The sequence below is a fragment of the Epinephelus fuscoguttatus genome, linkage group LG2, assembly GCF_011397635.1.
Source record: "Epinephelus fuscoguttatus linkage group LG2, E.fuscoguttatus.final_Chr_v1".
NCBI classification, from domain to species: domain Eukaryota; kingdom Metazoa; phylum Chordata; class Actinopteri; order Perciformes; family Serranidae; genus Epinephelus; species Epinephelus fuscoguttatus.
The window spans coordinates 22,857,193-22,883,999 of record NC_064753.1 but is presented as its reverse complement, the minus strand read 5'-3'; the positions used below and the strand labels follow the sequence as shown (position 1 = coordinate 22,883,999).

Here is a 26,807-nt window from a genome sequence, read left to right as displayed (position 1 = left end):
ATAACAACAGAAATAAACAAGTTTGATTATTTCACATATCTCTGCAATTGAAATCAATTGCTAATTGTCTACCTGGAAGTGATAGGTGATGTTAGTGTGATGTCAATGGTGATTTGGTCTATAACTTTCAGCTATGGTATGTAGAGGCCTACTTGAGCGCTTACCACTGTTATTGTTTGAATACAGCACATCATACCCACTGATCTAACATCAAAAGCAAACCCAGTTAAAGAAGAAAGTGCTGAAATTTATATGGAAATCTAAAACACACAGGGCGCCTGACTGTCAATTATATTTACCTGTCAGTTCTAGTTGGTACCTGCTATAGCACAGTGTAGGCTACAGGTGACATTTTGCAGTATGTTATGCTGGAGCAACAACACACTGAGGACATCTTCATACTGACTCGCCTGTGTGATATGGCTCGCTCTTGTTGCACCAGATGGGACGAGACTATTTTTTGACAGCTGAACCAATTTTCTTTCTCGCTCACTAACTAAACAGGTTTCACTCCTGCAGTCACAGAGATTGTATTTTAAGCAGTGAGTTTTTGTTGATGTTTTTTTTAAGTGGTTTTTGAATTGTACTTGTGTGGCCTCTTCTATGTATAGCTTACTCTGCAATTGTTTTTATGGCTGGACACGTGGCAGTTATGAGTATTTGTTTTTTGCCCAAATTTCATCAATAAAGCATTTCTTGGAATCTCATGATACACATTCCCCTGTTGGCAGACTCAATATAGATGGTGTTGATTTCAATGGATATGATTGCTGGATTATTGCTTTAGATAACAAGCCTGTATGAAAATGCATGACAAGGTAACAGCCTTATCTATGCTCTGCTGTTCTGCCAACTGAAAACCACTGCATATGCTCCTTCATTGACCAGTGTGCCTTTACCAGTGCAGTATGGTGGCGCTCCGCTCCATGTGCCATCCTCCTGACAGTGGCGAGTAGCGTTGCCCACCAGCACCCCTCCAGGCAGACAGGAGTACTGCAGCACTGAACCATACGTCCAGCTGTGGGTTCCAGATACTACTGCATTGGGAGGTACACCCGGGTCACCACAGGAAATAGCTACAGAGATAGGAGAGAGGGTGTTAGGGTATGTGTGTGTGTGTCCAACTATAGATCCCAGATACTACTGCATTAGGTGGTGCAGCTGGGTCATTGCGGGAGGCAGCTCAAGGGAGAGAGTGACGGCAAGGGGGGGGGGGGATTAACGCTGTTGTTTTTGTATGTTTATGTCAAAGTACACACACAGGAAACAGAGAAAGAAATGGGGGTCTGTGAACTACATCAAAGATAAAATTCAATTTTAATTTACTGTCCAAAATACACAGATAGCAGATAAATATTAATTAGACGTGGGGGAGAAAACAAAACAAAAAAAAAAGAAGTTGTTTTCTCATCTTATATATTCTTCTTATCTTTTTATATCTGGGATTGAAAAACTTGTGATCTTTTAAATAATAATTTCATATCAAATCAAATCAACTTGAATATTACACAGTAGGTTTCCTTTGCCTTCCCCCCTTTTTTTTTATCCATTTTCTTTTTTGCATTTTGCCTTCATCTGATAGAGACAGGCAGTTAATGTGGGGGAGTCAGGGCTATGACATGCAAGAAAGATCCCCCAGCTGGAATCAAACTGAGGATGTTGCAGTTATGTGGTATGCCCAATAACCATTAGCTGCATGCTTTTAATGCCTTGTGTAATTTTACAATGTCACTTGTGCAAACACACGTTTAAACAGAACCCATACTGCTTTGCTTACACTGTATGGCTTTATATAGATATGCCAATAAAGCTTATTTTATTGAGTTTAGTTGAACCAGTAACTCGTCTCAAATTAAATTAATTTTAGTTAGAAAACATAGAAAGAGTCTCCCTTCTTCTCCTCCGTTTAAAAAACTGGCAGAAATCATCCCACGGTGTCAAAGCAGAGGACATCTGTGAAAAAATCTTCTGGTTTTTTCTTCAATTTAAGAAAAATCGACGTTTTTACAGAGCACATGTTTCTGGAGGACACAGATACGAAACTGCTCTTGATTTTCTATTTCTGCCAAATGACTGGTACTCCGATATCTCCCCTTACCCCCCAAATTGTATTACTCCATCCTCTCCTTGCCCCTCAGTCATCACCCCTCTCCCCCCAATTTTCCGATAAGACCTTGTTTCTCCGATGTAATGCTCGATGCACAGACACCACCGTCTCACCAGTGTCTGCCCCCACTCTCCCTCTCTGTCTGGTTCCTCATCTCTGCCTCTCTGTTACTGTGTCCTCGTTCTGTGGTCCTGCTCGCCTCTCAGTGCTTCTCTCTCCATCTCTGAACCAGCCTCCTTCTCTCTATTGCTCTCTAGTTTAATCTCTATGTTTCTATCGGCCATGGTCGCTCTCTGACAAGAATGCCTATTGCCCCAAGAGACACATGCTTACCTTTTTTTTCTCCTCACACACACGCATGCACACACGCACGCACGCACGCACACACACTCACACACATATACGCTCAAAGCTTTAAGCCTCTTTCTTTCATACTCTTGCCCTCCTTTTATGATTACTTCCCTCCCATTTTCTCCATTGAACCCTCTCTTATTCTCTCAGTTTCTCATTCACTCCTCATCTTCCTCCCAGTGGCTCTTCAAGCCATTTCATTCCCAAAATGGCTTTTCCTGACAAATATAAAGAAAAATAAATAGAAAACCATTTGCCTTTGACTACCTGTGTTCAGCGTGACAAACTTTTGTAGACATTGTTTTCTGCAGATTCCAAAAAGTTGCAACCTGTTTGCAATAGGACAAACCTTTTCATTATAGGCTCTATGAATGTCAGGCTATTGCTCGCTTGGTCTCATCTGTCTACTGAAATCATATCGACATTGTGTCTCTCAACTCAAATAATTCTTCAACTGCCTGTATTTCTCCATCCATACCTAGGCAGCGAGGAATTGGCCGGTCCCACCGTCCATCATGCTGGCATGTGAGGAGCGCAGAGCCCAGGAGGTAGAAGCCTCGTTTACAGTGGATTGCCACAGTCACACCATAGCTAAAGACTTCTGGGTAACGTAGGCCAGACTGGCGCACACCATTCTCCACATGGCCGGGGTCAGAACAGTTCACCACTGCAGATAAGAGCAGAAGACACTGTTAAAACATATTCAAATGGTTCCTACTGTATATACGGGAATGTTTCTTCACTTTATTCAAAGGTCCAGTGTGTAGGATTCAGGGGGTTATACTGGCAGAAATGGAATATAATAAAGATTATGTTTTCCTTAGTGTATAATCTCCTGACAATATACATTGTAGTGTTTTTGTTACCTTAAAATGAGGCGTTTATATCTACATAGAGAGCAGGTCCTTGTCTACAGAGATTGCCATGATGCACTGCCATGTTTCTACAGTAGCCCAGTATAGACAAACTAAACACTGGCTCTAGATAGGGTCAAGTTTTGAATTTTCTCGTTGGCAACCATTGCTAGCAGCCCTTTGACAGTAAGTGCTGTCAGAAAATCAACAATTTAAATGTGAAACCACTCTTAATACGAGTTTATTTCCCAGTAACAACCTCCTGAATCTTAAATTATCATAGAAGAAAGGTGAGCACAAATTAACAGGCACTAGGTTAGCTGCCTGTATCTGACATGCCAAACAGCATCTGATCTTGATTTGTAATATGAAACTGATTTATTTAGTGTTTTTACTTGTTTAAATCATCTGGTCCATTTGTTTTGAAGAGGTGGAGACCTCTGCAGTTTTGGGTCAAGGTTAAAACCTCCAAAACACCTGGATCAGCAATAAGGTGAGAACACATCTGTTGCACTGGGCAAGCAAGCTGTCTGTGACTTGGCAATCAGTGTAGGAGAAACACAGATTTGTGACGTGAAACTGCTTTATACAGGGTTTATTTATTTATTTATTTATTTATTTTACCAATTTTAATCACCTGGTCCGCTTTTTTTAAAGATGAAGAGACCTCTGCGGATAATTCAGCTCCTGTTAAAAACCTCCTGAACAATGAACACTGAAGGAATCCTAACCAGGAGGAGTTTCAGCTGGTTGCAGTCTGCAATCCTCGCTGCTAGAAGACTTAGTCCCCCTACATTTTACACACAGGGCTTTTAGGTTTAAGTGGTTCACATGACCATAGAATGATGTACTGTGCTAAGACATCTAGGATTAAAATACTACTGTTGATAATACAAAATTGAATAGAAGGAAACAGAAGAGTCCAACACTTCAAAAATATTTCTTGAAATTGGAGAAGCTATTATTTGGACGACCATGGCAGCTTAAATAACATCGGCTGCATCCAAAATCTCTCAGTCATTTACTCCTTCCTGTAGAAAAGACAGTCAACAGGTTGCTTTCAAGTGAGCAGTAAACTGAAATTTTGGGCATCCTTGACAGGTCAGGACAACACATTCTTGCATTTGTAGAGTGTGACAATTTGCATTATGGGACTGTTAGCATAGAGCAGCAGATATGTCGTGTATGCATCTTTTTTATTCTACTGTGGGGATTTTTGAGGACACTATATAGTGCACACATTACTCAGAAAGGCACACAAATAGGACTTAAATCAAAACGTAAACATTTAATGTAGTGCACTATACAGTAAATAGGGAGAGATTTTGGGCACAGCTAAACCAACTGACTCTGAACATGACGGAGCTGAAACTTTACAGAACAGCCACCAGAAAACAGGACACAGCTGGGTACTTTTAGGGTACTAAACCCTAAATCACAGCGTTATAAATTCAGATTATCTTTGTTGCTCTGTTCTGGTCCTCTCTAAACTGCTCTTTTGTCATATCCCACTCTGTTTTCTGGAGTTCTTTGTTCTCTCCTCTCTCCTCTGGTCCCTTCTACTCTGCTCTGCTCTCTGGGTGGATGCCAGTCCAATAAGAGTGGAGTTTTATTTTCCACAGGGGAGACTGACTTTCACTCAAATTCAAGTCCATGGGGGACATGGATATGTGTGTGTGTGTGTGTGTGTGTGTGTGTGTGTGTGTGTGTGTCTGGCACCCTATGGGAACAAAGAAAGTTTCAGTCTCATAATTGACAGCTGCTGCTGGGAGGGAGAGAGAGGGAGAGAAGGATAAGACAGAAAAAGTGAGGGAGATGGGGAAAGCAAGCAAGCGAGGACGAATCCCCTCAATGGAAAACCCATGTGAACAACTACGTTGAATCGATCTGCTCTCATGGCTGTGCAGAATGCCTGTGTGTGCGTGTTTTATGATATCATAACTGTTAACACTACCAGAGGTCTGGGGAGGCTTGTAGTCTAACGACCACGCATGGTTAGCAGAGTAGAAGAACGTGTCTCTGGACATGTACCCAGCTGTGTGTGCGCACGTATGATTTTGTTAGTCTATTTAGAGACACTATTCTGATTGTGGGTGAATGCAGCTCAATGCTACAGTTAGTGTGAGTTCACGCTACAATTACTCAGGTCTTAATTTTACAGTCTGCTGGCAGCAGATTCGGCCAAAAATGTTCCAGTTGACATACTGTAGCTAGAAGCAAATCGGGCCAACACATACTGAATACATGCTGACCATCCATTGTTTTAAAGGAAAATCCAATAAGGCCATCATTTGATTTGGTTAAGATCACACTTTAACCAACTGCTACAATCTGAGGAGGTGGCAACGTCAGTCAAACTGATATCTCCATCAAATCTTTTGAAAGTGAAAACAAAGGTTAAGGCCCCCGAAAACGTCCACTACAGTCATCCACTACAATGACAAAGCATGCGTTCACTTTTCTAGTTCCTACAGGAAAACTTTACCCACAAAGTCACCATGTGTTTATCATTTGGTCACTTCCTGAGTCAAAAGTAAACAAAGAAGCCAAAAACGACAAATATTCTTGACATACTGAAGTAAACGGGGGTCATATTTGATAGCTGCAAAACTACATCAAAACATCTCAACAGAATATCACACAACTTTTGCAGTATCGTCCAAATCTTATTTACCCAGTCATAAGATCAGTGCTTCATAAACACATGCAATATCTCTAAAACCTTACTATTTAATACATTTACATATAAATAACATGCACGGGCAAGCACATGTATTTGAACTCTGCTCCTACATTCCAGTAAGTTAAAGCAGTACGCTACATATCTGTGCATGAGACTTTTTATAGTGGAATATTTTTGCTGTTGTTAAACTTGGTTCCCTGCTTCAATTCATCACAAATTATCTTTTTGGATTCTTCATTCATCGTTGAGGCATGTTGCAACAAGTGTCAACCTAACAAAGCCACTCTAATACACTGTTGTATAATGTGTATTGGTGCAACATTTTCCATACAATTTCAGACATTCTTGATTCAAGATTTGAGCCTGAACCACAAACTATTATTTTTAATATTCCAGAGACATTTAACAACATCACATCAGCTCAAGGACGACTTGTCAACTACTTCCTTATGTCAGCTAAGAAATGCTTGCTGATGTTGTGAAAGGGTAAAAATATCCCTGATGTGAATATGTGGCTTGATGATCTTGTCAGTACTCTTGAGGTGGAGAGGATCAGATATATTGGAAATGAGCAGGTGAATCTTTTTGACGCCATCTGGCAACCTTTTATTCAGTATCTGGAGAAGATAACTGTGTGATGCCATTTGCAGATTCTTGTTACTAATTTAAAGTAGGATCCTTCGATTTTGTTTTGGGTGTCTAGGTTGAGTGGGTTGGGTGCTTTATCTTTTTCTCATTTTTTTTTCTTATTTTTATATATTGTAAAAGAGAATGGTGTCTGTGTCAGTTTTGTAAATACACTAATTAACCAATATTTGTATATATTTACTTGGGGTCTGTACTAACTGACACTATTTTCAATTAAATGCTTTAAAGAGATCATTGAGGCATGTGAGAAAATCAAAGTTTTCTTCCCCAGGCTAAATTATTGTTCTACAGAGGGTTATTTTCTGATGAGCTGATTCAAATAAAGCGATTACAGGGATGAACACGGGTATAAGGCTGTAACTCTGTGTTAATATTTGTGTTTGTGACCTTTGCAGACAGGTAGGGGGCTGCTCCACTGTCCGTTGAGCCGGCACTGAGCACGAGCATTTCCGCTGAGAATGTAACCTCTGTTGCAGGTGAAGTTGACAACATCATTGAGGTTGAACTCGCTGCCATTGGTCCGCCCGTTGCCTGGGTTACCGGGGTGACCACAAGTGATAGCTGAGGAATGGGAGAAAAGCATGATGAGAAATATGAGGTGTGGAAAAAGTATTATGTGCTGCATTGTACTATTTCCCACTTGTTATTTTGTGATAATTTCAACTTCTTGCTGGAACATATAGATGCTGCTGAGATAGTCATTGAAAGCCCCGGAAAGACCATAAAATGTGTGACTTCTTTTAAGACTCTTGTGTTACATGGATTTACTTTATATAGGAAAGTATTTTTAGTTTTTCACATTAACTGAAAGAGCAATGAATCATCATACAATACAGATGAATTACAATGGTTTTAGTATCATAAAGAACTTACGGACGCAGACAGGAGTTGTTCCAGACCACCGATGGTCTTGCTGGCAGATCCTGACTGATGTACCAATTAGGCGATACCCTAACATGCACTGGTACACCACGGTGTCACGGTAACTAGAGCCATCTCCACTAATGTGCCCATTGACTATAGGATCTGGAGAGTCACAGTGGCCAGCTAAAGGGAAGAGAAAATGATAGAGATTAATGCAGCATAATGGAAAACAACTTAAATTCATGTTCCCTATGTCTGGCTTTAAAGTGATGAGTGCTGGTTCAATGTTCTCAACCTTAAAGCAGGTACTCTAGCTCATCATCTCAACACTTGGACTGCCAAACAATGCCATTTCAACACTTAAACTTTGGCATGTTGGTGGGAGTGATGTCATCAGTGCATCTACAAATCAATGTTGAATGAAAGCCCAGCTCAGTAACTGCCCTCATGTCTGTTAAAACCAGCACATTAACACAGTTTCTCTTAGTTCTCTAAGTGGTCTTTAAGTACCACATCCTTTCTTGATTTCTTTAAACTTGAGCGCGTAAATTGCAGTACACAACTTTAGAGCTGAGGTGTGGAGAATCATTAAATTGTATTCAATACCAATTCAACTATGAAGAGACCAATCACAAATGTTTCACGGTTGACCCTCGCTGCATGTTTTTGCGCCTCATGAAGTCAATACCAGTCATTTTTCATGTATTTGTCACTTAGCACAGGTTTTTTTTATCAAATACTTTACACATAATACACTCTCTCGAATTATGATTCATCTTGTGAAAACAAGCATCTGGAACATTGATTATTTTGCAAAACTCATGTGAGATTACTGCTGATGTAATGCCGATATTTCTACCACTTTTCTCACCATCCACTCAAAATCATCACCCCAGATATCTGATTTTATGAAACCACCAAAACACCAGATGTAAAACATTTTTTATCATGAATAGCAAAACTGTTTTTATCAGTAAACATGTTTGAGGGTACTTCTGAGGCAAACTCTAATATCATTTTTGGGAGGCGGTCATCAATATTTGTGCCCTCTGAATACACAGAGGAATATTATAAAAATGCTACAAGTTACACACTGCAAATTGTAATTGCAATTTATAAATTGTGAGGAACAGATGTTTTGCTTACTTTAGAGAGAGACACATTTCTTTAATGAACGATAAACAAAATTCCATAAGAGAATTGGGTAAATCATAAGTCAGCTTGCCTGAAGCAGATTTCTTTATGTAAATATGCAAAAATATAAAACACCTCCAGGGAAGGGACTTTACAAAGCTTAATCACAATCAGACTATCAAGGTTGGTTACTTTAGGTTAAATGAAAATCTGAAGAAAATATTACAAAACACTATATTCTGATGTACAATTTTTCAACCACAATCCCTAACTAGTGCCTATACAGCCTGCGTTAACAAATGCAGCACAGCTAACTGGCATTTACCCAAATAAAATCCACATTCATGGCAATGTTTAAATTGTGATTTAGTGGCTTCAAATTTAAATAAACTTTTAGGTATATTTTGCCAATCCTTGTTGGCATCAGAATCTTAGAATAATAATGTGAAGCTGGGCACGCTTTGATTTATACATTCATCACATAAAAAGTGCAACCTGCATGAGGCTTCTTATTCAGGCATGTAACTTCAAGGCTGAATCACTGGGATAGAGGGTGTAAGTAAAATCAGGATTAATCATCTCTGGTTAGTGCTTATCGAAGGTCTAAATCAAGCCCTTAATGTATTAAGTAATAAAATGTCTCAGTAGTAGATCATTTGAGTTACTGAGGCATGTGCGTAGTTCATCTTACTTTTTGCTGGTCTAATTCCCATGGCCCTTACCTCGACACCTGTAGCAATCCCACGCATTAATGAAGCCTGGGTGTAAATTTATACGCTCACACATTTCCATTACAAATTAAATTGTTACAAAAAGTCCTTGACACAGATCCTTTGCACAACTTAGCCCTCTCTACACAATTTGTGCAAGATATAGTGATAACACCACTTAGAGCAGACAAATAGTAGGATTCTCAACACAGTATGTGCATTTTATATTTGGCACATAGTGTAAATTAGCATGACGCTGTCTTTGTCTTGGATGAGATGTTGTATAGGACTGAAAATACAGCCAGTCTGACCGTTGATACCGAGTACTAATCAGATTGGATTTTATACAAAGACCTTTTAAATCAAAGCCTTGTATGAGTCGTTTCTTTAACATTTCATTCCCAATAAATACACCCTCTCTTCTGTTTTTAATGATTCAACCTGTTGAATTTACTTTCATTAGTGATAAGACTGTTACAACACAATGCACATCCTGTCACATTTAATGGACCTTACCCAGACATCTGGTCTCTGCACCACTCCACAGCCCATCAGCACCGCACTCTCTGACATGTGACCCCACCAGCGTGTAACCATGGTTACACATAAAGATTGCAGTTGCTCCAAATGTGGTCAACGTCCCCAGTTTGGTCCCAAAGGGTGGAGAAGGAAGCTCACCACAGGAGATGACTAAACGATAAAATAAATATGATGACATCATGTTGTTGCACATGGGCAGTGAAAATGAGATATAACATAGCATTACGGGGCAACTTGTACTGCTATATTTTGTATTTTCCAAAAATCTGAGAGTGAGATGGAAGATGTGGCCGAGTCTTCATAATAACACTGTAGGTAAAATGACACTATAAGTCATCCTGACTTTAAACACTGTAAATTGAGTTTTCCAATGGAATACCTGGCTGAATTAGATTTAGGTCAGAGGATTTAAGATCTTTGTTTCGTTAATATCTTCTGAGACGCTGTTTTCAAACCACTCGCCAACTTAAAGAATAGACGCCTCTGTTATATTGCCAAATCCCCTAGAGCTGCTGCAGTGTTAGGTAGGTCAACCCAAATACTGGATCATGAAAAAAACGACAAAGTAAATTGAAAATGTAGACGATAAAGTTAGAAAACCACTGGTCTAATGTAAGATAGATTTCAATTTTTAATCATTTGTTAAACTTTTCAAGTAGACCCATTTCACTTTTTTATTGGTGTGCCATATATTATGCAACGCTGAGAAATTCTGTAGCCTATTGGAAAGTTTTCTAAGTCTCAGTGCTCTCTTACAACTTCCCTTTATGAAAAAAAACCAGCAAAGGCACATTGCCTAGTAACACCCTATTTGAAAAACCAATCTTCCACTATTGCCCACATATACCCCACATTTAGGAAACACAGACTGCATTCTGTTTAAAATAGTTGTCACAGTCCCAAGACAATGTGCCGGGTGGTAACTCATTTAAAGATAGAAGTGGTAGTAGGAATGCATAAACACAAACACTCACAGAAAGTGACTCCCTCTCAAGCTGTCCCTTTCCTACCATCAAACCCGATAGACCTGTGGTGACCAGTATGACACACTGCTATGCTTCTACTCAAACCAACTGAAAATCTCATGCTTTCTTGGCACACAGAGAAATAACATTCTTTGACTTTTCCTCAACTGTTTTGCTTGTAACAGGGTGGGTGTGCTGTTTTGATAACTCATTCATGACAGGTTGTGGCAGCAACTGCATTGCAGTTTCATTCCTTCGATAGTCTGTGTGTGCATGTGTTCCCTGCTCATGCAGGTGCGTTTATGTGTGTGTATGTGTGAGTGTACAAGATTTCTTTTTTATCCCTTGGTTTATATAGTTTCTCGCCCCCATCCAAGCCAGTTGTCAGAAACTAACATCACATAAGAACTGTGCAGTGTCGACTACAGAGGGCTGTGGAGCACCTCCTATCAGTGAATATGTGTGTATCAACTCAGTTTAAAAGGAATCTCATAATAAAATACTAGGCTCTACGTCTGTATAGACTCATAAATAAAGTTATGTGTCATCCAGAGTGCCGGGGGAGGTGAACAAGCGCACAAAACATAATATCATAGTGAAGTTTTATTATCTTGTTCAGAGGGGGGTAGAGGTCAGATGGTTTGACGGAAGCAGTGGAGATTTCACAATGTCACAATAGTGTTCATGTTTATATCAGTACTTACTCTTGCATGCAGCTATGTCATCTGACCCCTCCCAGGTCCCATTGGCAAGGCAGCGAAGTGTCCGATGCCCCACGCCCAAGTAGTACCCTGTTGAGCATTCCAGCATCAGCATAGAACCAAACTCTCCAAGCCTGCCAGATAGCAGGCGGGCAGCCATGTGTTCGGACAGGGTGCCCTCAGTGCTGGGGCAGTGGATCGCTGAAAAATAAAATGTAATCAGATTACAATAAATGAAACATGCAATTAGGGTTTTTAAGCTTAATTTGTGTCCTTAACTGTGATGTATTTACTGCCGTATGGTTTCAGTCACACGTTCTCACTCCCAACTTGTCAAATAAGGCGACTTGGTCAGTGACCTTATGCTTAAAACTTTAATGCTCTAGGTACCCCTTTAGTGTCAGTTTTGGACGGTCGGGAGTGGTGTGTCATCAAAACTACAATAAATAAAACATATGTGACAATGTTGACTTTTGGTTTTGGACTTTTGGGCTACACCTTGAAAGTTGGAAATTCGAATCGTCAATCAGAGTCCCCTCAGTCAACTGAGATGGCTTCAACTCCAGCTGTTGTTTATTTATCTATTTATTCATTCATTTGCCAGTCAGTGTGCTTTGCAGTGTACGTCTGGGGACACTGTGGCTCCCAGATTTTGTTGCGGAGTGAGCTCTTGACTTTCACGATAATCTTTGGTACACATAGCTGCGGACATAATGCAGCAGCACAGAGGAGAAGAGGCTTTGCACCATAAGGCTCTGTGATAACATTATCTTCTTTCCTCTGCTGAGAAGTGGTGAATTTACAACTCACAGCAACTTAATACAACAGTCTCTGGCTTTTGTTTGAAATGTGATGTCTAACCGCTGAGCTTGTTCAAACGTTATAACTTTATATGGATAAAAAACTATGAATTGTCCAATATTCATGTTGAACAACAATCTGACTCAACTGACATAATTCTGACTTGGGTATAGCCTACATGGGACACAAACAGCAGTCTCCTGGGTGAGAGTCCTGTGTTTGTTTGAACCATCCGCCACCCTGATCTCTTCCCTATGTGGACCTTCTGGCTCTTTATACTACGTTATTTTCAAGGATGGGTTTACACTCTGGTTAGTTAAAAGCCTAGCGTGTCTCATACAGCCGCTAAAGGGGTCCTTGTGTGTCGAATCACACGCCGGTGGCCATTGACCAAGCTGTTTAGTTCACATACATGCCAAAACTAAATAACACACATACCTCTGAAATGTATGATTTAAAATTATAGATGATAAAAATCTATCATCTTATATACCACCCAGAATTTAATTGGCCATATACACTTTCTAAATGAATGTTAAATGTACTCTTGATCTTAGAACAGTAACAGTTGTCATGTCACAGAGACAGCATGACAAATAGGACAACTGAGAAAACCCCACTGTCCACTGAGGTAGACTGCAAGATGTGGTGAAAAACTCAGAAAACAGCTAATAAGTGGACCTTGAGTTAATATTTATTTTTCTTTGTCAACTCAACTCTTAACTGCCCTTAAATAACAAAAGAAAGACTTACGTAGGCATCTGGGGGCTGAGGCAGCATTACTCCAGCTGCCGTCCTCCAAACACACTGCTGTCATTTGAACACCAGGGTCAAGGTGGAAACCATGGTTACAGTGGTAGGTGACCTGGCTACCAACAGTGTACTGGTTAGCATGGAAGCTGCCGTTGCCCGGCGACTGAGGGATTCCACATGAGATAGCTGCCGCATCACAAAGAGAGAAGTGTTGTAGGGGAATCCATCTTAAACTGCCTGTCATCTTTTTCCATCATCACTTACATTTGATGAAGAATGTGTAAATAAAAGTTTACCTTGACAAAAAGGTGGTGATGTATCCCACTGGTAGAGTCCATTGGGGTGGAGCCTGCAGGTTGCATTGCTTGAGCCAACCAGACGGTAACCACGGTTACAATAGAACTGAAGTCTGCTACCTGGACGGAGCTTGGTCCGATTGACAACGCCACCATTCACTGGAGGATCATTAATGCTACAGTAGGCAGCTGAGGATACAGAGAGACAAAGAGAAATTTAATAAAAAGTATTTCTCTGTGCTCACACTTCACAGGAAACTCTACCAATTACCAGTCTAATCTAATTCATTTTCTGTGCTCAAAATAAGTTGCGGGGGAGACAACTGTAGGTTAGCTCCATGGGTATTTTCAATAAAAACAGTGTGTCTGGAAATTACATGGCAATATTCCTCTGATAACCAGGCATTTTGAGTAAAGACAAATATCACCTATATGTCCCTTCTGGCATTACAGCTAGCAACAGTGTCAGTGAGTTAGTCAACATATGTAGCAATTTACAAGCCTGTGAACATCTTACCAACACAAACATTCAGCTAGTAAACTGCTAGCAAATTAAGTGGTTATTCAGAACCCTTTCCAAGTAATAAAATGTTTTTGTCTTCATGGAACGGAGTATAAAAGCATAACTGCTAGAGCATGGAGAACAATCTAAACACCCGGCACAACACGCCACAACGGACCACTTGGCTCTCCCTTCCCTGTCCGATGTGGTCATTGCTCCACCTGGTCTTGGCTCTCCTCCCTTTTGGCTTCATGTTGGTGGAATGACTTTCCCACTCCAGTCAGGACAACAGAGTCACAGTAATTTTCATTTTCATCTATAAACCTTTCTTTCCAAGAAGAATCTTATGTCTCCCTCTCCCCAGTGAGTCTTATGGCCCCCCCTTTTGCTCACTCTATCTGCTCTAAAATCAATCTGTTCTATCTGCACCACTAATTTTATATCTTATCACAGCACTTCTCTCCAACATGATCATTCTGTAGCTGCAGAAATATACAGTCAGCGGATGAAGGCCAAGTCCTTCAGTTCCTTACTCCTGAATGTTTATAATTCTAATAAAGGGACATGGACTCATCTTGGATAAGATTTTATCTCAGAGCGTCCATATCAGAGGATCAGTTGTTGTTTAATACTGAATTGTACTGACAATTTTATTGGGACTGTCAGGGTTGAAATTACTTCCTTTCCAGTCTGCGGAAAAGATTGAAATTTGAATTTCTACAGAGAAATATCTGGGGCGTCGGTGGCTTAGTGGTAGAGCAGGCGCCCCATGTACAAGGCCGTTGCCGCAGCGGCCCGGGTTCAACTCCAGCCCGTGGCCCTTTGCTGCACGTCACTCCCTCTCTCTCTCCCCCTTCATGCTTGCCTTTTAAATTACTTAAAAAAAAACCCGAACACATCTTGGGCACATCACACCTATATTTAACTGTGAAACAATAAGGAGATGCAGATGCAGCATTTTATTAATCCCAGTGGGATACTGGGGAAATTTCCATCAGACAATACATTGTGAATATTTTTATGGTGTATGCTAAAGCACATGTCTTGTGTATATGCCATACAGGAAAAGGCAGCGAGAGTTAGTTGAGTCTTTGTCTGTCAGCTGTGGGATGATGACACACACTTTATTGGGACACCTTGCAATATATTATGGTGTTTATACTTTTTACTCACTCTTAGTTAAAATGTAAGTAATTTTCACTCCTAAAATAGCACTAAGTATTGGTACTGTTGGAATGGTTGGGCAGCTTCATCTGAACGCCATGCCTTAATTCTTCATAGCATAGACTCAACAAGGTGCTGAAATCATTCCTCAGAGATTTTGGTCCATATTGACATGATAGCATCACACAGTTGCTGCAAATTTGTCAGCTGCACATCCATGATGTGAATCTCCCGTTCCACCACATCCCAAAGGTGCTCTATTGGATTGAGATCTGGTGACTGTGGAGGCCATTGGAGTACAGAGAACTCACTGTCATGTTCAAGAAACCAGTTTGAGATGATCTGAGCTTTGTGACATGGAAGATGGAAGATGGGCACACTGTGGTCATAAAGGGATGGACACAGTCAGCTCAGGTAGGCTGTGTCATTTAAACAATGCTCAGTTGGTACTAAGGGGCCCAAAGTGTGCCAAGAAAATATCCCCCACACCATTACACCACCACCAGCAGCCTGAACCATTGATACAAGGCAGAATGGATCCATGCTTTTATGCTGTTTACGCCAAATTCTGACCCTACCATCTGAATGTCGCAGCAGAAATCCAAACTCATCAGACCAGGCAACATTTTTCCATTCTTCTATTGTCCAATTTTTGTGAGCCTGCGTGAACTGTAGCCTCAGTTTTCTGTTGTTAGCAGACAGGAGAGGCACCCGGTGTGGTCTTCTGCTGCTGTAGCCCATCTGCTTCAAAGTTCGATGTGTTGTTGTTACAGAGATGGTCTTCTGCATACCTTGGTTGTAACAAGTGTGTTCTTGAGTTACTGTTGCCTTTCTATCATCTTGAACCAGTCTGGCCATTCTCCTCTGACCTCTGGCATCAACAAGGCATTTTCACCCAGAGAACTGCTGCTCACTGGATATTTTCTCTTTTTCGGACCATCCTCTGTAAACCCTAGAGATGGTTGTGTGTGAAAATCCCAGTAGATCAGCAGTTTCTGAAATACTCAGACCAGCCCATCTGGCCATGTTCAAAGTCACTTAAATCACATTTCTTTCCCATTCTGATGCTCAGTTTGAACTTCAGCAGGTCGTCTTGACCATGTCTACATGCCTAAATGCATTGAGTTGCTGCCACGTGATTGGCAGGTTAGCTAATTGCATTAACAACCAGTTAAACAGGTGTACCTAATAAAGTGGCCAGTGAGTATATGCATACTAAATTAGTGTCAACACAATGTTTGTCTTTTTTGTCTATTTTTTCTATAAACTTTTACTCATCTGTGACAGCTACCAACAACTATGCCTCCCTGAGATACTGACAAACTTTTTATATTAGGGTTTGGTTCCATTTCAGAAAGGTTCAGCTGACTATTACAAAACCCTAAATGTTTATGTGAGAAATATATTAGCTTTGTTCTCACATATGCTGTAAAAATGTGCTGAGATAGATATTATCGATACTACTACTACAGTACCATTGCTGATACCCACTTAAAACGTATTAACTCCCATAATTATTTACAGCCTGACACCCCGAAACACACACGCGCGCGCACACACACACACACACACACACACACACACACACACACACACACACACACGCACACACGCACACACACACACATATTCAAGAAGAAAAAAACAAACATTCAAGACAGACTGAGAAAGAAAGAGGGGAATGGAATTTTAAAGTGAATCACCATGAAGCCTGTGCACAAGCAATGAGGCTATTACTGCTTTTGGAAAGGTCAGTGGATATATAAACATGATACAATTAAGAACAATGCCTCCAAGGTCACTTCACTGCTAAAGCCAACACAGATAATTTAAAGAATAATAAGAAAAATGCAGACATAGTACATCTCCTTCCCCTAAACCTAAACGTAATTGTTTCACTAACCCTCAAACCAAGTCTTACACCTCACATAGCCCTTCAAAGATGAAGTCCATGTTCTAAACAATTCATAAACATACATATGCAATACATATAGTATAGCGTGCTTCAATATAAGGCTCACCAGAGCATTAATAGTGTATGGTAAGTGAAAAGGCTCAACTATAAATTTCTGTTCTCTGTATAGCTGCCGCTGTCAGAGCAATACAACACCATGGGGAAAAGACAATACTATTACTTCAGGCCATTGTGCTGATATAACCCACAGACTAAAATACATCACACATTTTTTCAGTATAGAGAGCCAGGAGACCGACCTTGTGACTCACCCCTCTCAAGCCTAAACAGAATCAGTGTCACTGTAAATTGTATTTTCTATGAGTGAAATTGGTGCTCATCTCCAACAAATTCTTCAATAAGTTTAAAGCCTTTGATTAAGGGGTAGCAGAGAAACCTTACAACCCGAACCGAACAAAGCTAATGATCAGAACACCACAGTGTTGGCAAGAACCTGCAGATAGATAGAGATAATACACTCAATCTGAAACAAATTGTCAAATTAACAAAGTGGATTTCCTAATTCTCTTTCGCTCTTAATTAGCCTGATGCATTAAAAAGAACGTTTCCAATTAGCAGTGTCTTCTAAATGATCATGGCTCAGGTATCTACACCCTTGATGCATCAATTCATTTTCATTATAAGGGAGGCGTTGTGGTTGGTTATTCATGCTATTAGAGACAAATCACTTCAGCCAACATTAGCAGAAGACTTTTCAACACAGCAGGGAGTGAAAGCAGAGATGAAGCAGAGCAGACAGTTGACAGATTTCTTGACATAGTAGGACACTCATCCTCTTGTTTGCCTAAAGCAAAAACCTCACATTGTATCTTTCTTACCCAACATACAGGTAATACACATTTATATTGAGTTTTAATTTAAACTGAAAACATATATAGAACAGACGAAGAACTAGGCAAATAGACATATCTTGACGCTTTTAGGGCTCATTGATACTTCCTTTACATACAAAAATAGATGCATCAGTTTCAAATGTTGTAAATGTCTGTGCCCTGACACTTCCATAAGTCCTTTATGATGGCACAGATACAGCCGACAGATGGCACTAGTGGGCAGAGTTAAAAGATTCATACAACAAGGAACGGGGCGACTGTGGCTGAGGTTGTAATACTACAGCTTTAAATGGAAGCAGTGTTATAGATGGCAGTGGTCTGTGAGGTCATCAAACACATTGTGACAAGTAGACATGCATTCTAATCCGCTTGTTTTAAAATGTCTTTGTCATGTCCTACAGTCGCATCTCACTCGAACTATGCTGCACTGCCCCCACGATTTCCAGTGGTACTGCTCCATTTTGAATGTATCCAAAACGACTTGTTTCCACTTACGAGTGTGACTGGTAACCCTTGATCCGTAAATATACGGATGCTGCCTCTAGTGTCCAACCCAAGGAAGTGTGTTTCTTTACGGATGGATAGAAATCTGATAGAAACTACCTGTAGCCATGGGGGAGGCAAACATTGTCAGTTTTTCACCATCCGGTAGTTTGGAAAATACGTTTGGAACATTACTGGGACAAAAAGGGACGTGACATGTTTTGTGAAATATTTAATTAAAAAGACGCATGGACAGCTGAAGGAGTCCGAATGACGGTCTGACTGTATATAATGTATAACGATATTTTAGCAGAATAACATTATTCAGATTCACAATGTGTTCAGACTTGATAAACAAGTTCTTTGTAATCATACAAACTCACTTCACAATCAACACAGGCAACTGAATTGAAGAAAATAGCCTGTAGCTAGGTAGCAGCCTATTAGCTAAGCTAGCACACTGTCATACGGTGTCTCCGAAATCCACTGCAAAAGTTCAATTTTTTTTAACATACTTCCGGACCGAAATATTATGGAAGGGAGGAGTTCGCAGGCACATCTGATATCACGGAGATTCCCATTGGAATGGACTTCTGGTTACCTAGTCCAGACCTACGTAGGTGGAAAGGAGGCGTTACGTATGTGACTGGTAGATCCGTAAATATACAGATGATGCCTCTAATGCAAGGAAGTGCATTTTTTTATGGATGGATAGAAACTAAAAGAAACTACCTGTAGCTGTGGGAAAGAGGCTAATTTTGTCCATACAGGCAACTGAAATGAAGAAAATAGCCTGTTAGCTAGTTTGCAGCCCGTTAGCTAAGTTAGCACACTTTCATAATGTCTCTTCTAAATCCAATGCAAAAGTTCAATTTTTTTAAGGTACTGGAGGCAAATTCTGGGCCGAAATATTACAGAGGGGAGGAGTTTCACAGGCACATCAAATATCATGGAGATTCCTACAGGAAAGAATGGACTTCAGGATGCCTCGTCTATGTACACATATGTAAATGGAAACGAGGCGTAAGCTTTCAGAAAACATGCACAAATACGGACAAAATGAAAGCGGAGCACAGACAGATGGCTCGGTCCGTCTCTGTATACATATCTAATGTTGAGCATAAAGGAGCCCTTAAAAAGATAAGGAGATAACTGGTTTTTGATTTGCTGATATTAATGATAATATAACTGTGTGATTGAAAACAGAATAAGGGGGTGATCACACAGAAATGAGACGCTAGAGATGTGGTTGCTTCAAAAGTGCTTGAAATGCTCGAAGTGCTCATTCAATGCTGAGTTGAAAATATTTTAACTTTTCAGCGTCTACGTGTGTCTAAAAACATGCGTCTAAAAAGAAGCATCTACAAAAACATGCATCTAAAATGACGCCGGAAAATTGCCCGTCTAAAAAGATGCCTGAATGCCAGTCAGACGCGCCGTACCATAGGAAAACAATAGTTTTACTGGTGTCGCGTTTCTAGCGTTTTATCTCGGTGTGATCGCTCCCTTATGAACAAAAAGTGATAGAAAATGAAAGAAATCATAAGTACCTGAGTATCGTATCTTGAATCCTCTCTTGTTGGTTGCGTGGTCAGTGGACCATCGTAGGTAGAGCTGGTTTGTTTTAGATGTGAAGTTCAGCTGCGATGAGTGGTTTCCACTTAAAGCCACAAGCAAAGGGCTTTGTCCTGATGATCCTAGAGACACAAATCAATAACACTTCAGAACTGCTGCGTGCACAGTATGCATTTATACTGTATATATACAGTATAGATATGCATGATGCAATATGTAATTTTGTGCAGTGGTCTATGTGTGTCTTGGGGGGGGATACTTCTTCAAATTCCAATAATCTTACAATCTCCCAGATGAATATTAACCTAACCTAAGGCGGAGATGAAAAATATGCTGCAGTCAGAATGTCTTTTATTGTTTCTGAGACATGCAGCACATGAAGGTGACAGCTTCATTAAGTCTCTAAGTGCCTCCAAATTACGTGTTGTACATGATGCTGATTGAAGCATATGGTTTAGCTTCATCTGAGGTTTATAGACCACAACCCTCCACCTGTGCTAATGTCTGTTATTTGAATCAAGCAGTGGATGGAGCCCGAACTAAGTTCAGAAACAACTCCAGTCACAGCCGTCTACTCCACAATGATGCCTTTGCTGCTGGCAACATCAAAGGCAGCTAAAGTCTATTTAGGCCCAGGCAAGATAAATACAAATAGATAGAGCTGAGCGGGGTACACATATTAGTAGTATATATGCTCATTCCTGCTTGTGGGTTCCAATACAAGTCACATATTTCAGAAGCTAGTGAGATCTAATTTGTGTTTTGATTGTTTGTTATGATGTTAGCTGTTTTACAAACTAAGCTGTGGGCACTGTGAGCGGGCACTCGTGATTTTAACATCTGATTTTCAGAGTGCAAAAATCCCAACAAAACACTGGTTTTATAAAGTTATATAAAGTTCTTAAGATACAATGTAAATACAAAATAATAAATAAAGAAGAACGTTAAATCCCACACACACATAATCTGATATGCACACTTTCACATTTACTGTTACACAACCTAGTTGGAGCTCCTGCGGGGAACATTTCCAACACCACAAATGAGAATTAAGTGCTGCGCATCTTATTAACTGTTGTGCTACTTTTCATAAACAAACATGAATTAAATCTGCGTATGAGTATGTGTGTGTGTACACGTGTTTGTGTGTGTGTGTGCTTAAGTGCAGCAAAAATAGAGAGAAAAAGCTTTGTATACCATCAAAAATCTCCAGCTCATCAAACTGTTTCTCACTGTGGAACATCTCTACATAGATATTGATGGTGTAACCTGGGAAACAAGACAAAATTATTACCACAAAAAAAAAACAAAAAAAACAAAAACAAAACACCCAAAAAGCTGCATATCTGATATAAAGTATGCTGAACACACAGAAATGCAGGGAGGCATGCACAAACACATAAATACATATTATATATATTTATGCTAACAGAGCAGCGGAGTACATATATAAGCAGAGCATCACTTTGACACAATCTGTATTTTACAGCACCAGCACTTTCATACATTGTACATACAGTAAATGAAGCCTGTCACACTGTACATCACACACACAAATAAAATTGCACACATACATGAATATTTCTCTCCCTCAGGCATAACCCCACACACACAAACAGCAGTCTAGACAAATAGTGGTGCGGCCTCTGGACATACACACTGTACCTGGAACCATATGCAGCAGCCAGGAGCATGTCTGGCTGTTGGGGTAGTTGCTAGGAAACCCAGGGCTTAGTATCACTCCTGATGATGAAGAACGCTCCTCATTGGCTGGGCACTGGGCTGGAGGGTAATAATAGGAAAAAAAAGCTAGTCAGATTGAACAGTGAAAACTTATTCTTTTGTACATATCTGGCTTTCCCAGTGTGTGTCCTTTCCATCTATCCATCTGTTCATGTTTGTCTCCCTACCTCCATTATCTGTATCCTTTCTCCAACACACTTGAAAAACAGCCCACTTCTGGGGATGTGTGGTTTATACAACTTTCTCGCATGTGTAGGGGTCATGTTGGGGCGATGACAATTTGTTGAATCTGAAGGCCACATGCCCATCTTCTCTGCCTTTAAAACTTGCCCATTTATCAGCCTGGAGCACAAGCGAGACATTGGGAGCCTCCCCCAGTCTTTCTGTCTGATGACTGTTTAGGTAACAGAATTTCACACAAAAGAAGCTGAACTCTTGTGTGGGGGAGCACTTTGGTTGCATGTTCTCTTATATGAGTGCTGGCTTCTTTTTCTTCTGCTTTATAATGGAAAGGACACACTGTTCATCCCACGTGATGGGGAAGGCTGAGCATCACTTCAATACAAAAAAAAAAAAAAAAAGAAGAAGATTTTCTCAAATGAGAAATTCAAGTCAGTATTGAGTCATCTCATAGAAATACCAGGAGCTGCTACCAGCACTTGTCAGTGTGGAGGTGCTAATGGTGCTAACTGAAAATATTAAGTGCTCCTTTCGTGAGGTCTCTTTAATCTTTGTGTCAAAAGTCGCATAAATGCCACATTGAACTGCTTTACTACTAAATTAACATATTCAACAACTTTCTTTAAGTTATATAAGTTAGTGCCAAAGTGGAATAGATTTGCAGTTTTTATCTAACATTTTCAGCTTCAACACTCAACACTAGCACTGTCGGACAATGATAAACTGTCAGTGGGGTGTTTGAAGATGTCTTTTGGTGTATTGACTTTCCTCAACCTTTTGCACAGCGGACATTTTGGCATATCATAGCCGCAAAAGCACAGGTGTAATTAATAACATTAAAAATGACTGCAGTCTCTTTAGATGAGGTAGTTGCTGTGGTGTATGCTGGCTCACAGGCATGGCTTACTAGGACAAAAGAAAAGTTGTTCTGCCTGTGCTTTTACTGCCATGACAATGAAAATATTTCTCTCTTCTATAATGTACTTCATCTTGATTCTGGAAATATTTCGTTCACCTGTGGGTAGTAGTAGCAGCAGGTTTGATATTAGCCAATTTATGTACACATAAGCATGAAGGGTGTTCAGAGTTGCAGTTTTAAGATGACATTTGGAGCCCAGTTCAGGCAATGTGGGTTTCAGGGTGATGTTTTCCATAAATAGGCCACCATGAAACCATAACAGTATTTATTTATCGTTTTACATTCAAGCTAATTTCTTGGTGAACATTTACTCCAGACCCTGATGACATCTAGATGCGAGCTCTCTCTTCATCTATATGATCTGAAATTCAGTGTGATAATAATTTACTTTGATTTAAAACAGTTCACATAATTTACTGCTTATGAACGCAGTGGAACAACAGGTGCTAAAGGGTGTAAAGAGATGCTAAGATATATTTTCAAGACATCTGATTAAAGAGGCTCTCCAGCAATGTTACATATCAATATCAGCTTACTATTCATGTGGAGTACCATTCAGTCTGTGTATGACATATCTACTGAGGTTTGGAGACAACTTTGTCAACAAAATTGGGGGCTTAGAAAGACTTGGGTCTTTACCAGGCAGGGAGAATCTCACAAAATGACGCCTCAGTTTACATTATGGAAAGTGTGAGATCTGAATGTTTTGGAATTTGAGTTTAATTAAATATCAGGATATCATCTGCTTGTTTTGACTTTTCTTCTTCCAGTCTGTTCCTTATGAGTCCCCAACCTCTACGGAAATACAATTGAAAATCGCTGGGGAAATACTTTAATAAAGAAGGTGTTTTGAGAGTCTTACAACATTCAACATACAACATTCTCAAGGTAATATTTCATCTACAAAGTTGGCAAATATGTACGTTGCTGTTCTACAGACAATTGAAAAAAAGGAGCACACATACAGTAAAATCAATTTAACTAAACAGCAATATTAAAGGAATACTTCACCCACAAAATGACCATTTGTATATCATTTATTCATCCCATGTCATGTAATATTCATGATGATAACATTGTTTTCACTCGCGTGCCTCTACAGTGGACAAAGAATCCAAGGAATCCAATCCAAGAATCCTTGATGAACTGAAGTGGTAGGGGTCTGTGTTTAACAACAGCAAAACTATATCAAAACATCCGTTTACAAAAAGACCCTTCATGATGGTTACGATCAAGGATACGTGTACCCGGCCCGGAGGGTTCCCGGGGCCCCGCCCTGGAGCCAGGCCTGGGGTTGGGGCCCGTGGGCGAGCGCCTGGTGGTCGGGCCTTCGCCCATGGGGTCCGGCCGGGCCCAGCCCAAACCGGCTACATGGGTTCGTCCCCCTGCAGGCCCACCACCCGTAGAGGGATCCAGAAGGGTTCGGTGCAATGTGGATTGGGCAGCAGACCAAGGCGGGGGCCTTGGCGGTCCAATCCTCGGTTACAGAAGTTGGCTCTTGGGACATGGAATGTCACCTCTCTGGCGGGGAAGGAGCTGGAGCTTGTGGAAGAGGCTGAGCACTACCGGCTAGATATAGTCGGCCTCACCTCGACGCATAGTTCCGGCGCTGGAACCCTAGTCCTTGAGAGGGGTTGGACTCTCTCCTTCGCTGGAGTTGCTCCGGGTGAGAGGCGGAGGGCCGGGGTGGGCTTTCTGATAGCCCCCAGACTCTCCTGTACTTGCCTGTACGTTGGGGTTTACCCCAGTAGACGAAAGGGTTGCTTCCCTGCGCCTTCGGGTCGGGGAACGGTTCCTGACTGTTGTCTGTGCTTATGCACCGAACAACAGTTCAGAGTACCCACCCTTTTTGGAGTCCCTGGGACGGGTGCTGGACAGTGCCCCAACCGGGGACTCCATTGTTCTGCTGGGGGACTTCAACGCTCACGTGGGCAATGACAGCGGGACCTGGAGGGGCGTGATTGGGAGGAACGGCCTGCCCGATCTGAACCCGAGTGGTGTTCAGTTATTGGACTTCTGTGCGGGTCGCAGTTTGGCCATAACTAACACCATGTTCAAACATAAGGATGTCCATCGGTGCACGTGGCACCAGGACAGCCTAGGTCGCAGGTCAATGATCGACTTTGTAGTCGTATCATTTGACCTGTGGCCATATGTTTTGGACACTCGGGTGAAGAGAGGAGCAGAGCTGTCAACTGATCACCACCTGGTGGTGAGTTGGATCAGATGGTGGGGGAAGACGCCGCGCAGACCCGGCAGGCCCAAACGAACAGTGAGGGTCTGCTGGGAACGCCTGGCGGAAGAACCTGTCCAGATGATCTTCAACTCCCACCTCCGGGAGAGCTTCGACCGCGTCCCGAGGGCGGAGGGGGACATTGAGTCCGAATGGGCCTTGTTCTGCTCTGCCATTGTTGAGGCGGCAGTTGCGAGCTGTGGCCGCAAGGCCGCTGGTGCCAGTCGCGGCGGTAATCCCTGAACCCGCTGGTGGACACCAGAGGTGAGGGGAGCCGTCAGGCTGAAGAAGGAGGCCTACAGGGCATGGTTGGTCTGTGGGTCTCCGGAAGCAGCTGACGGGTACTGGCGGGCCAAGCGGAGCGCGGCGGCGGCAGTCGTGGAGGCAAAAACTCGAACGTGGGAGGAGTTCGGTGAGGCCATGGAGGAAGACTATCGATCGGCTCCAAAGAGGTTCTGGCAAACCGTCCGGCGCCTCGGGGGGGAAGGCGGCAACTTGCTAACACTTATTATAGTGGGGGAGGGGAGCTGCTGACGTCAACTGGGGACATTGTCGGGCGGTGGAAGGAATACTCTGAGGAGCTCCTCAATCCCACCAACACGTATTCCAGTGAGGAAACAGAGACGGGGGTCTCAGGGGCGGGTCGTCCAATTTCTGGGGCAGAAGTTGCCGAGGTGGTGAAACAACTCCGAGGCGGCGGAGCCCCGGGGGTGGATGAGATTCATCCCGGATATCTCAAGGCTCTGGATGTTGTAGGGCTGTCTTGGCTGACACGCCTCTGCAGCATTGCGTGGACATCGGGGGCAGTGCCTCTGGAGTGGCAGACCGGGGTGGTGGTCCCCATTTTCAAGAAAGGGGACCAGAGGGTGTGTTCCAACTACAGGGGGATCACACTCCTCAGCCTACCCGGTAAGGTCTACTCAGGGTGCTGGAGAAGAGGGTCCGGTCGATAGTTGAACCTCGGATCGAGGAGGAGCAATGTGGTTTTCGTCCTGGACGCGGAACCGTGGACCAGCTCTTTACCCTCGCCAGGGTGCTGGAGGGGGCATGGGAGTTCGCCCAACCAGTCCACATGTGTTTTGTGGATTTGGAGAAGGCTTACGACTGTGTCCCCAGGGGCATCCTGTGGGTGGTGCTCCGGGAGTATGGGGTGGGTGGCCCCTTGCTAAGGGCCATCCAGTCCCTGTACCGAAGGAGCATGAGTCTGGTTCGCGTGGCTGGCAGTAAGTCGGACCTGTTCCCGGTGAGGGTTGGACTCCACCAGGGCTGCCCTTTGTCACCGGTTCTGTTCATAACTTTTATGGACAGAATTTCTAGGCGCAGCCGAGTGGTGGAGGGTGTCAGGTTCGGTGATGGGAGAATCTCGTCCCTGCTTTTTGCGGATGACGTGGTCCTCCTAGCTCCATCGAACAGTGACCTCCAGCTCTCACTGGGGCGGTTCGCAGCCGAGTGTGAAGCGGCTGGGATGAGAATCAGCACCTCCAAGTCCGAGGCCATGGTCCTCAGCCGGAAAAGGGTGGATTGCCCACTCCAGGTCAGGGGGGAGGTCCTTCCTCAGGTGGAGGAGTTTAAGTATCTCGGGATCTTGTTCACGAGTGAGGGTAGGATGGAGCAGGAGATTGACAGGCGGATTGGGGCAGCGTCAGCAGTGATGCGGGCGCTTAACCGGTCCGTTGTGGTGAAAAGGGAGCTTAGCCAGAAAGCGAAGCTCTCGATTTATCGGTCGACCTTCGTTCCAACCCTCACCTATGGTCACGAGCTCTGGGTAGTGACCGAAAGAATGAGATCGCGAA

At 42.1% G+C, this 26,807-nt stretch overlaps 1 protein-coding gene across 2 annotated transcripts in view; it reads right to left on the bottom strand.

The window, feature by feature from the left end:
- The window catches only part of LOC125906310 (CUB and sushi domain-containing protein 1-like), a 537,329-nt gene that overhangs the window by 44,095 nt on the left and 466,427 nt on the right, over window positions 1-26,807 (bottom strand). For both annotated transcript variants that reach the window (XM_049604892.1, XM_049604902.1), the window contains exons 49-59: window positions 21,605-21,721; window positions 21,137-21,208; window positions 19,915-20,061; window positions 13,408-13,596; window positions 13,112-13,297; window positions 11,561-11,758; window positions 9,868-10,041; window positions 7,517-7,690; window positions 7,031-7,204; window positions 2,937-3,125; window positions 900-1,076 (exon numbers count right to left, since the gene is read on the bottom strand). In XM_049604892.1, coding sequence (XP_049460849.1) covers window positions 900-1,076; window positions 2,937-3,125; window positions 7,031-7,204; window positions 7,517-7,690; window positions 9,868-10,041; window positions 11,561-11,758; window positions 13,112-13,297; window positions 13,408-13,596; window positions 19,915-20,061; window positions 21,137-21,208; window positions 21,605-21,721 — 1,797 coding nt within the window. The remainder of the gene's footprint in view (window positions 1-899; window positions 1,077-2,936; window positions 3,126-7,030; window positions 7,205-7,516; window positions 7,691-9,867; window positions 10,042-11,560; window positions 11,759-13,111; window positions 13,298-13,407; window positions 13,597-19,914; window positions 20,062-21,136; window positions 21,209-21,604; window positions 21,722-26,807) is intronic.